General features: G+C 41.0%; 1 protein-coding gene across 1 annotated transcript; it reads right to left on the reverse strand.

The window, feature by feature from the left end:
* Window positions 1–68: 68 nt before the first annotated feature.
* Window positions 69–13,441, reverse strand: LOC124256434 (sialoadhesin-like). The gene is made up of 7 exons (XM_046690430.1): window positions 13,215–13,441; window positions 10,544–10,767; window positions 10,466–10,498; window positions 9,926–10,207; window positions 4,996–5,277; window positions 1,445–1,723; window positions 69–429 (listed from the first exon to the last, which is right to left on the reverse strand). The coding sequence occupies exons 1-7, from the start codon at window positions 13,439–13,441 to the stop codon at window positions 164–166; spliced, it is 1,593 nt and encodes a 530-aa protein (XP_046546386.1). The 3' UTR covers window positions 69–163.
* Window positions 13,442–17,021: the final 3,580 nt, after the last annotated feature.

The raw sequence follows: 17,021 nt of genomic DNA on the forward strand, positions 1-17,021 counted from the left end.
GAGTGTCAGCTGCAAGTCGGATATTCAGGATACCATGCAATCAACATTCAGCTTCAGCTCCTATTCTGACTGTTTCACCTTCACCAATATCTACCATGAATCCTACAGTTGGAGGTTAGCAAGAGACTCTTACCTTCAGACACAATGTCGAGTGTGTATTCCACTAACCCCCAACTCCATTGTCCACTGTAAGACTGTAGTCCCCGAAGTCCTGTTGCTGGAGGTTAGTAAGGTGTAGTCTGGCAGTGACTGAGATGTCTGAGACAGGGCTGGAGGAACCAGTGAGGTCCTGGGTGGTGCTGATGGATCTACTCCAGGTGAATGTAGGAAGGGGATAGGCCAGGACTGACACAGACACAGTCACGTCACCACCCAGTCTAGCGGCGTACTTGAGTTGCTGTGAAACTGTCCCATCTAGTCGAGGAGAACCTGACCAAACGAAAGGAAATTCGAGATACAAGTGTGTATGTATTGTGAGCGAAGTTAAGGTATTCGATATTGTCTAAACACAAACTTTAACAGGATGATCCCAATTAGTGTCGCCCTCCTCTGATGCAAATATAAAATTACCACGTTCTGAATGGTTTAACTGGTGAAGTCATTGATGAGCTATCAAAAGCACAAAGCTAGGTCATGGCAGCCAACATAAAATATGAAGATGTTACATGTTTCACATGTTTAAGTCCCTGTTGAAAAGGTAATTTGGTTTCTGCACTATAGATTAATGTATTGTATACAAGATTTCAACTTCTAGTATAACCTTGAAACTTAGTCGCCTTAGAATCACAGAGTATATAAAATTAAAAAGGCTAAAATGCCGTTTTCAGACAGACGTGTAAATGGTCTGATTTGATATCGTTCATGGTAGGGACAGTGGGGTAGTCTTGTGGTTAAAGCGTTCGCTCGTCACGCCGAAGACACGGGTTTCGATTACTGACATGGGTACAATGTATGAAGGCTATTTCTGGTGTCCCACACCGTGATATTGCTGGAATATTGCTAAAAGCGTCGTAAAACTAAACTCACTCACAGACTCGTTTATGGTATGGCTCCATTAAAGATATTTCTTTGAATAGTTGGAATTAGTAGACTATTCAACAATCATTTACTTCACTTTTTGTTTTTAGTGGTCTAGATACATACTGGAATTCTGAGATCATCACAATTATGATTCTGGCTTTGAACTACTCTCGTGCCTTTAATAGGTACGTTAAATGTTGAAGCCGTGTGTCACTTTGAGCTAGCCCTTAATTCGGATGACACTCACTAGCTCCCTCCCTGCTATCCTCCCTCATTCACTCACTCACTCGTGCGCACACGCACCAAAATAATAATGAATAAATACATAAAAATATTTTATTGCTTTGATATGATTATGTTATCATGACAATCACATTCTGCCTTGGTACATATCACCTACAGTTGCTGAAAATGAAATACTCACATTTAACCAGCAACTCCACCCTCTGGCTGACAGGTGCCCCGATGTTGTTGGTGGCAGTACAGGAGTAGTTCCCTCTTTGTCTACAGTCTGCTGACTCCAGTCTATATGTTGCTGTCAGGGAGTTATCTGCCCTTGTCAACTCCTCAGTTCCATTCAGTAACCTGATGACTGACCTTGGATTACTGTCTACCTGGCAGCTCAAGGTGGCTGGGTCAGACTCGTTAACTGTCACTGAACCACTGAGTGAGTTGGCCGTAAACATATTTATAGTGACAGGATCTGAAATTGCGTCAACGTTATCAATATCAACATCTGGAAATAAATATAGTGGTAGGTCAAAATAGTCGCGTTCTGGGGCTGATGAAGGTTTTATGATTTTTCAATAAATAGTTAAAAACATTTTCCCTTCCATTAAATACTATATCGTGAATGACATTCACGGGGTCAGATCTCACTACAGATGTACCCACACTTTACCACTGACCATATATTTATGCTACAAGCATTATGTTCAAAATGTCAGAATCCAATTTTTTGTGCATTTATTGGTTTTATAAAGACGTTTGATTATGTTGACATGCCCGCCTCTGTGGTGTAGTGGTTAGAGCGTCCGTCCAGAGAGCGGAAGGTCGCGGAGTTCGATCCCCGACCTCGTCAAACGGAAAGACGTTAAAATATGGTACTTGTTGGTCCCTGACTGGCGCTCGGCATTAATGGGTACAACAAGGACTGGTCGGCTCGAGTCAGTATAATGTGTCTGAGTGGGGTATTCATGCTTCACTGCGGCATGGTATCTCAGTGGGCTAGCCCTATAAAACCAGCTTCAGTCTGGGCTAGTACAAGCAGCCGCACATACACACACACGCATGCACGTCGTCATATGAGCGAAATATTCTCCAGCACGACGTTAAACCCAATTTCACCTCACCTCACCTCATCTCACCTTATGTTGACATGACCACTACTGTTATATATACTCTTACATAGAAGATTTCATGTCATGGTTAAATATGTTAAAAAGAAGTGTGTATACATTAGTGAAAGCAGGTCTAATGGTTGGCTGGGTATGTTTTAGCCCGTCTTCTTTATATTCTGTTTCTGTACTAAAATCTTATTTGCCGATGACATTGTGCTTTTCACCAGTACTATTCGCGGCCGGCAATGGCAGGTACATCTTGTAGATACAAAGTGTACGAATCGGGGAGTGTGTTTACATCTTGATAAACAAATAATATTTTATTTAGAAATGGAGGAAACACTGAAGATATTTCAGTATGATTCATTTGACAAAGCTGGAAGATGTGATGGTACCTATTAGATAGCTGCGTATAGACATCGCAAATGCTTTCGTCTGTCATTTCATATCAAAGATTTCCATGTGTCTGGAAAGTACTCGTGACGGACGGAGGAAACATGTTCCTGTATTGTGCCACTGCTGGGCCAACGTCTACATGTGGGTTCGGACAAGCGATTACTATGACGGTACTAAGACGGTCAGCGTTCAGCGTTCAGCGTTCAGCGTTCAGCACTCGAGGTAATAGGTTACTGAACACGTCTCTTCGAACTTATGCACTGAACTTCAAGCTAAACTCCTGGAAAAGCTTTCTTAATGTTTTTGATCAGTGCAACTACTTCATTGAATTAGAGATTCCGATTCGCAATTATGCACTGAACTAGTACAAGTTAGGGATTGCAAAATACAAAGAGACTATAGAAGTATCATCGACTGAAAGTTTATTTTGAATACTCCAAGTGTACATATTTCACCTGAGAGACAAAGTCAGCCTGATTAAGAGGCAAAACGCCTACTACCAATAACATGTTTAGATATTTTTCTATTGGATTAAGCCTTTGGAGATGAATGTAAATCGGTAACCCTTCCAAGGTAACGGTATGCTTTAAGCATTACTTGAGAATGGTAAAGTCAATTGGGCATCGTATGTAAGACAATTTTATTGAATATCGATTTTGCATATGTGTGGGTATACCAAGATGTTGGTAATAAGAACATGCTTCTGTCGGCATTGTGATGACGCCTAAGATATATTTATTTTCAAACATGTTATCACAGTTTGGAGTCTTTTACTGTCTTAGAGCATTATGCTTATCAGACATCTCTGACTTATATACAATTGTACTCCCCGATGATAATAATGTACATTCTAACCATCCATGATATTAATGTACTACACTTGATAGCAATATGTTTAGGTAAGTTATTTAAATGAGATCAATAGAGATGTAACAGTTTAAATATGTAACCTAAATATACTTTATCTTCCAGCTGTACTATGGGCCATGTGGCCTGAAATAAACTCGATTGCAGTTCTCACAATGATACTTACACTGTACATCCACTGTCACCTCCACAGAGTCAGATCTCACTACAGATGTCCCCACACAAGGACTGAGGGTGTTGGTAGCTGTACACACATATGTCCAGTATTCTAACAATGATACTTACATTGTACATCCACTGTCACCTCCACAGAGCCAGATCTCACTACAGATGTCCCCACACAAGGACTGAGGGTGTTGGTAGCTGTACACACATATGTCCAGTATTTTAACAATGATACTTACACTGTACATCCACTGTCACCTCCACAGAGTCAGATCACACTACAGATGTCCCCACACAAGGACTGAGGGTGTTGGTAGCTGTACACACATATGTCTTACAGTATTCACCTCCAACAATGATGTCCCCACTTTGTACATTGTATCCACTGTCACCTCCACAGAGTCAGATCTCACTACAGATGTCCCCACACAAGGCCTGAGGGTGTTTGGAGCTGTACACACATATGTCCAGTATTTTAACAATGATACTTACTCTGTACATCCACTGTCATCTCCACAGAGTCAGATCACACTACAGATGTCCCCACACAAGGACTGAGGGTGTTGGTAGCTGTACACACATATGTCCAGTATTTTAACAATGATACTTACACTGTACATCCACTGTCACCTCCACAGAGTCAGATCTCACTACAGATGTCCCCACACAAGGACTGAGGGTGTTGGTAGCTGTACACACATATGTCCAGTATTTTAACAATGATACTTACACTGTACATCCACTGTCACCTCCACAGAGTCAGATCTCACTACAGATGTCCCACACACAAGGACTGAGGGTGTTTGGAGCTGTACACACATATGTCCAGTATTTTAACAATGATACTTACTCTGTACATCCACTGTCATCTCCACAGAGTCAGATCTCACTACAGATGTCCCCACACAAGGACTGAGGGTGTTGGTAGCTGTACACACATATGTCCAGTATTTTAACAATGATACTTACACTGTACATCCACTGTCACCTCCACAGAGTCAGATCTCACTACAGATGTCCCCACACAAGGACTGAGGGTGTTGGTAGCTGTACACACATATGTCCAGTATTTTAACAATGATACTTACACTGTACATCCACTGTCACCTCCACAGAGTCAGATCTCACTACAGATGTCCCCACACAAGGACTGAGGGTGTTGGTAGCTGTACACACATATGTCCAGTATTCTAACAATGATACTTACACTGTACATCCACTGTCACCTCCACAGAGTCAGATCTCACTACAGATGTCCCCCCACAAGGACTGAGGGTGTTGGTAGCTGTACACACATATGTCCCTGCCTGTGATCTCTGTATGTTACTGATGGTCAGAGTAGATCCAGTCTGAGGAGTAAAGTTGCCACCATCTTTCCTTGTCCATGTCACAGCTGCTGCAGGTTTGGAGTCCACAGAGCAGGTCGCAGTCAGAGTCTGTCCCTCTGTCACAGTCTGAGTGGAGGCAGCAACAGACACAGATGGACCGTCTGGGATTGAGAAAAGTAACGACAAAACAAAGCTCATGTAAAGGCAAGTGTATCAGTGACGTATAACACAGACGATGACGCATACTATACGCCAGTAAACAGTGACTAACTCTTTTTCGTGAGATATTGAACTTTGTAACAAAACAAGCCCTGTTAAGCAATGTCATTTCCATATTGATTGTATATAACTCTATTATCAAACCTCTTATAAAATTATTTCGTTGTTCTACCAAGAGTTCACCCTTTGCAACATTTTTCGTGTGTATTCATCTTAGGTAAAAAATCGTAGTGTGCTGTTTAATATTTCCTTTCATTCATTTTTCTGGGATAGAAAATAGTCAGGAAAAATAAAGTGCGTTAGTGAGTTAATAATTATCATCACATCGGCAATATTTCCAGCCACATCGTGACGAGAACAATTAATTATCATTTTGATAATCAATGCAATTAGAAATTCAAAATCTGTTGACGAAGAACAGTAAAGCTACTAGTATATCACAGATATTAAAGTAAAACTATCATGCTGTCATGAAAGGGGTATTATTAAATAGAACAGTACAATATTAAAATGGGCTATAGCTTGCCACCAACTGAAGGTAGATCACCATGCTACGGAGAACAAAGCTCAAGTAAGGCAAGTGTATCAATGTCAGAAGTCACAGGGAATGAAACATAATATCACGTTTGAAAACAGTGAAAGACACTTCTTGGTGATAGCCTCAACATTGGAGAGAAACACTAGGATGTCACAATCACTGCTGTTTAATATGTATCATTTGTATACTGACTATACGAAACAGCATTATCAAACTTTTCTCAAATTTCCTATTTTGTCCTTCCAAGACAATCTCATTGCAATCTCTTTCGTGTGCATTTATTCTATGAGGACAGAATAGTAGTGAGATTTCTGCTTGTTAAATATTTCTTCCTATTCGGACCTAATGATGAATGAATGAATGAATGAATGAATGTCTATATTTCCTCCAAAATATATTCGAAGATAACATAAACAAACATCAGTCAGTTACATATATCTACATATGATATGTACAAAGCACGGTTATTTACAACAATGATAGTTCAGAAAGTATACATGAAGGAATCCTTTAAAGAATAGATATAGTTCGAAAAATGTAGTATCATGGTTTGCCATGCTGTTTCATGAAGGCCATGGATGTGAAGTTTTGCACCACAAAACAGTACAAGGGCATCTTCATCATCAAGCATTTCAATTAATACATATAATTCTACGTCCAGTAGGTCAAGTAGCGTCATATAAAAAATTATTTCTTTGGCTCATTACAGATTCACAATGCAAAATGATGTGGGCATCGTGGTCAATAGCAGTACTTATTACAAAGCATACATTCTTTTGAGAATTTTGCTTTAGAACCGACTAGTACAGCAAGTTGTATATGGTCTTTATATTCTGGGTACAGATACATTAGAGTGTAAAGTCTATGTAGACTCAGTGTTTGATGGATTACAGCATATCTGGACATATCCTCTCTAATGGAGTGTCTTCAGAAGAGAAGATACAACTTATAACTTTCTGCGCCAAACTGTCTTTTGACGGTAAAATACCAGTTTGCACGTAAGTTGATATATAGTCCAATAGATTATACTTCCATGCTGTACATAACAGAGTGTTGCAAATACTGCGTGAGCTAATATTTAAGTGAACAGTGAGTGCTAAAAATGCACAGAACAGTGTTTTCGTTGATGAATTACAGGCGTTATTACATAATCTTCCAAGGAATAATAATCTACACTTGTCAATGTACCCAACCATTGTCCAGAGACCTAGGTTGGCAATATACAGAATCTGTTGGCATACGCCTGTTGAACCTTTGAATACATGTAGCGAAATATCGTTGGGTATTTTCCACCAGATCAATGTTTTGCCATATAGCGTAGGCATGGTTTATTACCATAGAAGCCTGTAACACATGTAACTGGATGTAGGTCAGTACTGTTAAGACCCAATGAGCGCAAAGAATTTATGGTTTGCCTGGCCTTTTGACAGTTAGCGAAAACTCTATCTTTACAAGACAGATCTGATGAGAGTAGAATACCACCATATTTTACTGATGGACTTATATTAATAGAGGTGTCGCAAAATGAGAATGTGAGCTCAGGACAAGATTGTTTCCCTTTCCGAAAAGTACAACAGTGCTTTTCGATGCATTGTATGTTAGGCGCCATCTGGAAGCATATTCTGAAACAATATGAAGTGAATTCTGCAGCCCAGACGGAGTGATACTTAACAGTGTCGTATCATCGACTAACAGGACTGATGGTACATCAATACCTTATACACATATACCATTGTTACTAAGTCTTAATTCAGTTAGTAAATCGTTTATGAAGACAAGGAAGAACCATGCAGACAAGACTCTACCTTTGCCCTACACCTTGTATTACTTCAAATGTGTCTGAGTTATTTCCGTTGTACATTACAAACGAAGAGCTGCAGGTGTAGCTATGATATAGCAGATTCCACATGTTACCCGTTATACCCAAATTGTGGAGTTTTAAGAATAGACCGCCATGCCAGATGCGATCAAAAGCTTTCTCATTATCGAGAAAAGCTGAGAAGACTTGAGCCACGTCAGCATAATATGTTACGCAATCATGGAGCATAAACGTCGACATAATTGCACCATGTTCTTTCTAAATCCAAACTGTGAAAGTGAGGATTAATATGGCTTATATAACATTGTAGACGTGACAGTAATAGTTTTCAAATAGTTTCCTATACAGGAGGTTAGGGTGATACCTCTATAGATTTTGGGATCACATTTTGCACCTTTTCCTCAATAACTTTGAACAATCATACCCGGTCTAAAGATATTGGGAAAGTACACAGCTTTCATAATTGCGTTATATAAGACGCAGAACTTATCGACCAGCACGTCACCTCCATAGATAAGATGTTCATTGTTTACGTGATCTGGTCCAGGAGATTTGTTACGCTTTAGATTAACCAGATGTTGTTTTACTCTGATGGCTTGATATCGGCATATAGTACAGCGTCAGCAGCAGTAGAATCAATAGGTTGTGAAATTATATCTGCCAGTTTGATATCCACATATGCTTTAAATTCATCATCAAAAGTTTCAGTAAGATGTGGTATGGCGTGGTTAGCATAGTAAGCACCCCACAGGCTACATATGGCCTCTTGTGTGTCCGCGTGGGTATTGTTAAACACAAATTGGTCAGCTGTTGACAGCGGGTGTCTCAGCTTACGCACAGATTTAAAGAAGGTATAAATATCAGTTTCTGAAGACATTTCAAGTTCACGAAATAGTACTTTGCTTTGGTTTCGTTTTGCCTGCCGATGATGTAAACGACGGAAATCGCGCTTAGCACGTTTGTATTCTCGATATGAAGAAGAATCGTCTCCCCTTGGTTTGCCGTCCGTTTGCCAGGTTCGCCGAGAGACTCGCATTTGGTAATGAGTATCATTTAGGCCGCTAATTTTCCAATATGGCTTTAGATAGGATCTAAATGTTCCAGAAGGAACGCACTCGAAACTAGCACTAGTAAGGGCATTACTTATCTGGGCCCTTATTCTCGAAACGTTCTTAGCCCTAAGAATTCTTTTACTTTAATCGTCGCCAATGTGTTGAGAATGGGTTTAAGAAGTTCGTAGGGCTACGAACGTTTCGAGAATAGCCAGCCTGTTCATCATAGAGCTCAATGTCTGCAGGTTGTGCTTTATTACATGGTATACATGTCAGAGAGACGTCTCTCTGTTTCCTCTGTGTAAGTATTTAATTCAGTGGAGTCAGCTTTGTGCCATTTTGGAATACATGTCAGTTTACACCGTGTAGAAGGAGATATAGCTTCAACAAGATAATGGCAACTCAAACGTGAAGGAGACTGATTTATCTCCAGTTAACCACGATATCGAACATCTGGATTCATAGTGGATTCTTTCCCATCTGTGACAAATGTCTCTGTGTAATGTAAAAATGTATTTACAGTATTACAATGGTTTGCGTTGATTCCAAAATGATTGTCCCTTTCCCGACTGTAAATGTGACTTTCACAACTGTCACCCAATTACCACAAGATTCAGGACAAATATGAACTGCTTCATTGAATTTAAAGAGCAAATTATCATTTTATTTGCTTTGAGGAATAGTGCCTGTAATCAAATACAATGTCTGAAAAATGATCATTTAACTTCTAACCATACCCTCAAGGATATTTGTCAAAACTGCTCGATCTAACACACTTACACTGAACCTCCAGTGTCACTGGTGAAGATGTGGATCCACCAAGGTGACCAACTAACAAACTTACACTGAACCTCCAGTGTCACTGGTGAAGATGTGACCACCACATTGCTCAGCTAACAACACTGACCACTAACACTTACACTGAACCTCCAGTGTCACTGGTGAAGATGTGGATCCACCAAGGTTATTGCTCAGCTAACAACACGGTGACCAACTAACACACTTACACTGAACCTCCAGTGTCACTGGTGAAGATGTGGATCCACCAAGGTTATTGCTCAGCTAACAACACGGTGACCAACTAACACACTTACACTGAACCTCCAGTGTCACTGGTGAAGATGTGGATCCACCAAGGTTATTGCTCAGCTAACAACACGGTGACCAACTAACACACTTACACTGAACCTCCAGTGTCACTGGTGAAGATGTGGATCCACCAAGGCTATTCCTCCCCTGACAGGTATAGGATCCTCCACTGGTCCTGCTGACGGAGCTGATGGTGAACACGCCGCCACTCGCTGACTGGATAACAGAACTGTTGTGAGTCCACGTGTATGACGTCACAGCTGGGTTAGCTGCCGTCACCCGACATGTCAGCTGGACATTCTGCTGACCTACATAGACTCTGTGTGGCCGACAGGTGGCGCTTCCTTGTGTCTCCAGAATCACCTCTGCTGGATCTGTGCGGCAATATAGACGTTACATCCTGACGTTGTTACATAAATAGATCCACCAGTGTAGACTAATATACTTACACTGAACATCAACACTGACTGTAACACTGTCACCAGTGTAGACTATATACTTACACTGAACATCAACACTGACTGTAACACTGTCACCAGAACATCAACACTGACTAGACTATATACTTACACTGAACATCAACACTGACTGTGTCAACTATATACTGTCACCAGTGTAGACTATATACTTACACTGAACATCAACACTGACTGTAACACTGTCACCAGTGTAGACTATATACTTACACTGAACATCAACACTGACTGTACTACTCCCGTGTGTATTAGAAGGCTGACATCTGTAGGAGCCTGTCTTGGATCTGTCAGCTTGTCCCTGGAGCACGGCTCCACTGCTGAAGACTGTTCCATTGTGTAACCACCTGTAGCTACATCCGGGTCTACAGAGGGCGGAGCACGTGATAGATGGAAGAGCCTGGTGTTCTGTCACAGTGTAGGAGGAGGTGGAGGGGTCAGGGAGATCTGGTAGGGACCGTCTGGAATAAAGGTTGACGTGGCACTGATACTGTATGTAGGATCTATCACTAGGTTTGCATATACGACCACACCTTTAGAAAACACTTCTTTAATGATTCAAAAACCGTGACAGCGCAAAGAAAAGAAAAAAGTCTACCCAAAATAAATGCATCAAATGACTGAGTGATTGGTCACACTCGCAAGGTCCGTAGTGGCTATCAAGATGTGATATACATGCTACACATAATTATTTTGTGATTATAACTATGCCTGTTCTTGACTATGGGACACAAGATAAAACAAAACAATAGCGCAAATATTCACTTTGATCATCTATACTAGGCACATAAAGAAACTGTGCATACAAAAAAATAAAATCTAAATTTATCAAACCTGTGTAGACACATAAGGATTTAAACTCAGAGATTAGTGACATGTATCCAACATGCATGCACGTGCCACGTTCCGTGACGTCAGTGGGTTCGTCCTTGAGACGTGCAATACGTTGTTGAACGTGCATTCCGGGAAAGAGAAACAGAGCAAAATGAATGCCACACAATACTGTCACTTTGGAAAGCTCAACCCCTGCCCTTTGCGATCGTTCAAAAATTTAACGGCTATTGAAACGCATAGCATGCCAAGGCTCACGTCTGCACAACGTCATGAGGCCATTGGGATGGTCCGTGGGGAATGTCTCAACGACAAGTGGCTGCACATTTCCACTGCCACCGGAACACCATTTCTGCATGGGTGAGACGCTACCAGAACACAAATGACGTCATCGATCGGCCACGTTCTGGACGTTCACGTGTAACAACGCCAAGACAGGACAGATGGATAAGGGTGACCCATCTGCGCCACAGGTTTCAGACAGTAGTGATGATTGCCAGAACCATCCCAGGAATTCGCCGTATCCACCTCAACACAGTTCGACAACGTTTACGTCATCACGGGATCAGACCACGACGTCCCGCCATACGGCCTTTCCTGACACAACGTCATCGACAAGCTCGCCGAATGTGGTGCCGAAATCATGTCCGCAGACCCTTGTTTTGGTGGAGAAATGTTGTTTTTACAGATGAGTCCAGGTTTAACATTTCCCATAGTGATGGACGTCAACGTGCCTATAGACGCGTGGGAGAACGTTATGCACAGGCCTGTGTTTTGGAGAGGAATCGCTTTGGTGGTGGTTCCGTGATGATTTGGGGTGGAATAACAGCACGCCAAAGAACTCCTTTGGTGATTGTTCAGGGCAACTTAACTGGTGTGGGCTACAGGGATCAGATTCTTCGACCTGTGGCAATTCCTTTTCTGCAACGTCATGGCCCTGGGTTAACATTCCAACAGGACAATGCCCGCCCTCATACGGCAAGGGTTGCTATGGATTTCTTGCAACACCACAACGGTGACTTACTGCCTTGGCCTGCAAATTCACCGGATCTCCCCGATAGAGCATGTTTGGGACGAGATGGATCGACGTCTACGTCGTCTTCCTCATCCGCCAGATAACGTCCTTGGCCTTACAACAGAATTTGAGAGAATCTGGCGTGACATCCCACAAACCTTCCTTTGCACGTTTGATAGGCTCTATGCGTCGTCGATGCACTGCTGTTCTCAATGCCGATGGTGGACATACCCGTTATTGAGCTTGTGACATGGTCGTTTGACCCCCGTCCCGCTTGTGGACTCTTTGTCATTGTGATTGACTTTTTTCAATTGAAATTCTCCCGACTTGTTATGGTCTCATGATCCCTCCATTAAAGTTTATATGTACCTTTGACATTGTTATCGTACTTATCGACTGGGATAATATTTTGACAATGCACAGTTTCTTTATGTGGCTAGTATAGTATTAATCAATATATTTCATGCAATTCGAATAAGCATCAGTTTGAGGAACTTAGGTTTGATAGTTTCTGTCACAAACTCATTGTTTGCAGTGGAGTACATTCCTCAACTATCCCCTTTACCAATTTACCAATAGATGGCGCCAATCACAACGACAAGTGTACTTCAAGTGTATTAATGATTTTCAAAGTTTCTTGCTCGGTCGATTTCAGAAGCGCAGCAATTACGATGCCTGAGACGTGCTGCTGTGTCTCGGGATATAGCAATAGACGATAATATTCCCGTTTCATCTTGGCACATTTTGCCGAAACACACCCCTTCTTATGCACATTTTTGAGACTCTGTCTCTGACAAAAAATATTATCAGTAGCCAACAGTCCTCAGTGCTTCATGAAAGAACTTCCATTATCGGTTTAGAAATTGGCATATTTTCAAGCATTGTGTATGTATAATTGTGTAGAAATATTTACATGTTACGATTAGATTAGACATACGTGTGCGGGTAGTCGCTGTGCGTACTCACACTGAGGCTCCATGTTGTACACCTGGCTCCACTCTGACTCCAGACCCTGACTTTCTCTCGCTCTACATCTGTAGCTGTGACTGTCCTGGAACTCACTGTGAAGGTGTAGGGAGAACCAGGGAGGTAACTGTGATGTCAGTGTTGTCACGCTGCCAGGTGTAGGTCAAGGTCAAACCATGGTCAGCTGGGACAGTGGTAGAGGTGGAGCTGCAGGTCAAGGTCACTTGCTGGTTGTAGACAGGTGTTGTTGACACTGGTGGACGTCCAGGTGTTGTGGGTTTGCCTTTCAAAATACATGATGTGTAAATTAGGTGCTTGTACATGTGGATTTATATATGAAATAGAGAAGTGGAGATAAAGATAGAATATACTAGTAACATTTGCAACCAATTGTGACTTTAGAAGTAACTGGCCATGTCAGCTACAGTTGGTTTACTGATGTAATAATGTTGACAGGGCCACGCTCCAAGTAGGCATGTAACTGGTTAATAAAGAACTCTGCCCAATAGTGACGGTCAGTTGTTGTGGGTTTGGAGCTTGTACATACAGCGTTTTGCATGTATTACATTTGCCTCTACGCATTGCATTTCGGTGTCGCTGACACATTTCTGGCCGTTATAGCCGAGGAACCTTCCATTTCCATGACACCATTACGTGTCACGGCGCACGCCAGACAAATTCTTGAGGTGCGGTTTCCCAAGGGTCTCACGAGTATGTTCAAATACACTGAACTGAGGTTTTGTGTTTTGTCAGACAGTACTGATGATTGTTCACTGCTATGGACTTGTATTGTTTGTGTAAGATCGATATATTCGGTAACATATGTTATTCAGCAACTCCCATGTTATTCTCGCCCTTGTAAAATATGTCCGATCATTTATATGTAGTGCTTTCAGTCACCACAGGTGTTAATTCATTGACCCATCACCTCTTACCTGATTCAATAGCCCGTTCGCCTCACCAAATTAGAATCCCAAATCTTGTTAACTGTCAAGACATAGTTCAAAACTAGTCCTGTAGTCAGTAATTAGGAAACTGTCCAATTATCCAGGTATCATAAGGACAACTAGATATTTTCCATGTTAAGGGTTTTGTAATGTTATCATTTCAAGGACCAGTGAACTAACATGTTTTTCCGCAGCAAAGTCAAGTCAAGAAGAGGTGAAAAAGGGCTCAACGCAATTGGCGACCTACATTAATCTTATGCTCCCTACTTGGCTGCCTAAAAGTAAACGTAAAGTAAACTGGCAAAAACATCTGTTTTACTAGTAAAAATACAGGAAATATTATTTAGGAACTTGTTTGCATATATAAATAAAAGTATAAAGGTTCTATATCATATTGATAAAATGTTATATAATTTTCTCATCTAATGGAGGGTGTTATCGGTGCAATAAAGCAATCTGATAAACTTGGTATCCAAATCTGATAACTATGCAAATTACGCCAATCAACGAACTACTTTCACAACACTCCATACACGCCATCCGAATCCTACAACGTTAACATTTCATTGCTGACGTCGTCGCGAGTTTACCTTGTTTGTAAAACAAACCTGGCTGCCCCCATTCTCAAAATTGATGATTCTGTAAGAATTGATGACAGAGGTTCTGGAGTCGTTACTGCAGTAATTGACTGTGGAAAACATGAAACGGAGTACTTCGTTCAAATTGAAGGTACGGATTATGAGGCACCACTGAAAGGCAATCGTCTAAGAAAGGTACCAGCCAAGGATTTCGATGTATCGATCACAATACAGACGAGGAATCGATTCCGTCAGGTATCAGAAACTGATATTGATGAGGTGATTACCCGCAATGAAAATAGAAACACAGCTTAGAAAACCGTGCCCGATTTTGGTGTTCATTTTAAGACAGAAAGATCTTTTTTAGCATGAGTTATGTTTGCACTGTATTAGCGACTAGTCACAACCATATGCCGCCGTCATGAACGACCATCACCTTGGTGTACCGCTAAGTATTCTTACGCGATTTCTCGTTTCTCGTAATTTTAAGAATGACATTATATGATCAAGAGATTATTAACCGCGTGTGTTTCCATATCATTAATATCATATATTAGTAATAAAAATATGTATTATGCTTGCATAATGCAATTTTTATTCCTAATATATGATATTAATGATACGGAAACACACTCGGTTAATAATCTCTATATATTTACAGTCAATACAGTTACAGGGGTGTCATTAATACCTAAGCTATTTTGTACCCTGACGTCCCATGTTGTATTTGCGTGCTGATAAGTGATATTGTGCCAAAAAAAAATATGTAAATTACTATATATAAACATGATAAAGTACCTCTCTATGTTGTAGATTCGCAACATACTTATCTGCCCTTGATTTGCATGCGCTAAACGTTTTGCGACTACAGTATATGTCTTTGCGAGTAGACGATTATTACAAGGTCCTGTTGTCACCGTTAGAATGGCACAGATAACCACATCAGTTACATTTCGTAGACAAATGCATGTTGGCTGTGAGCCTGGAATCAGAATGTAGCTCTTAATATGTTTTGTTAACTATCAGAACCATATATATGAAGGCAATCACCGAGGTCAGATTTCTTGAAACATTCTAAACCTGCTGATATTTCAAGACATTACAGATTTATTCATGGAGAATCAAGGCCAGTCATATTTGAAAGACCATAAATACATCCTTGAGAGGTCCAAAAGTCGATTTCTGTTGTGTAAAACACTGCATGTGTTCAGCTGAATACCTTGGAGCACGTACGGTTTTATGAGCTTTCCCTGATGGTGTGGGGTCGCAGAATACGCTACAGAGATCCGTCAGTCCAACCAAGCCCTCCATCAAGAATGGAACGCAATCAGGAGGAGGGTTGGGGATGTTTTCTTTTCAGTTCCACCAGATATTGACATTGTGCTCGGTTATAGATACTTATGCGATTTCTTGATGATTGTAAGCCACAATCTTGAAAATGACCGTACTTGTTAAAATCAAACGACTTGGACCAATACAAGAGAACAGGGCCAGTGCATACATTTCCAATACAACCGGTAGACAACAGAACCAGTGCATACATTTCCAATACAACCGGTAGAGAACAGGATCAGTGCATACATTTCCAATACAACCGGTAGAGAACAGGATCAGTGCATACATTTCCAATACAACCGGCAGACAACAGGAATGAGCCTCACACACTGTACTCATGGAGGGTATTGAATCAGAGCTCTGATTCCTCAGAAATTATTGAGGAAAATCATTGTTTCCTCATACTGATAATAGGAATTTAAAACAGGTGATACATTTTGTAGTAAGGTAGTATGGGAGACAACTCTTGTAGGGCTTAAGAATGAACCTTGCTACATCAAGTGCCTTGTCTCCCCTGGTGTAACACCAGACCGTGATTTTGAAAGGGGTGTGACTACAGTATATGAACTTTGAAGAATATTCAATCAGTAGTTGGGATAGAGCACAAGACAGGGCAGGGGAGGCCAAGGAAGTTGAGTACTACGGATTGCTGGTGACTTGGTCAGATTGTGAGTAGGGCAAAATTTAAAGCGTTGAGAATATCAGAAATGAGATGATTAATACAGGAACGCCTAATGTATGCAATGAAACCCTTAGACAAAATTATAAAGACTTAACTGGGTGAAAAGAAGCGGAATTCCCTCACCATTGATGAAAGATGCACAAAAGAAAGACGTTTTAACTGGTGTAGGGCTCACGAAAATCAAGATCAGGAGAAATGTTTTCTTCCCGTATGAAAGTTCAGTCTGGCTTTTTCCGAACTGTGAGAAAATTTGGACAAATGATCTTGTGAAATCTATCTACCAACTTCCAAAATATAGCCCGAAATTTCACATGTAGGGTGGGATATCATCACGTGGAGTGACGCCTTAATGTATTTTCAC

Source organism: Haliotis rubra, unplaced genomic scaffold (assembly GCF_003918875.1).
Source record: "Haliotis rubra isolate DU_JTF1 unplaced genomic scaffold, ASM391887v1 Scf628, whole genome shotgun sequence".
NCBI lineage: Eukaryota > Metazoa > Mollusca > Gastropoda > Lepetellida > Haliotidae > Haliotis > Haliotis rubra.

Bases quoted from the DNA above. Each gene is read 5' to 3' on its own strand.
- LOC124256434 (XM_046690430.1), bottom strand. From the start codon at position 13,441: ATGTACAAGCACCTAATTTACACATCATGTATTTTGAAAGGCAAACCC. The intron at 10,768-13,214 runs GTGAGTTCCAGG...CCTTTATTCCAG, and splicing joins GTTCTCCCTACACCTTCACA to ACGGTCCCTACCAGATCTCC. The intron at 5,278-9,925 runs GTAAGTGTGTTA...TCTCAATCCCAG, and splicing joins AGTGACACTGGAGGTTCAGT to ACGGTCCATCTGTGTCTGTT.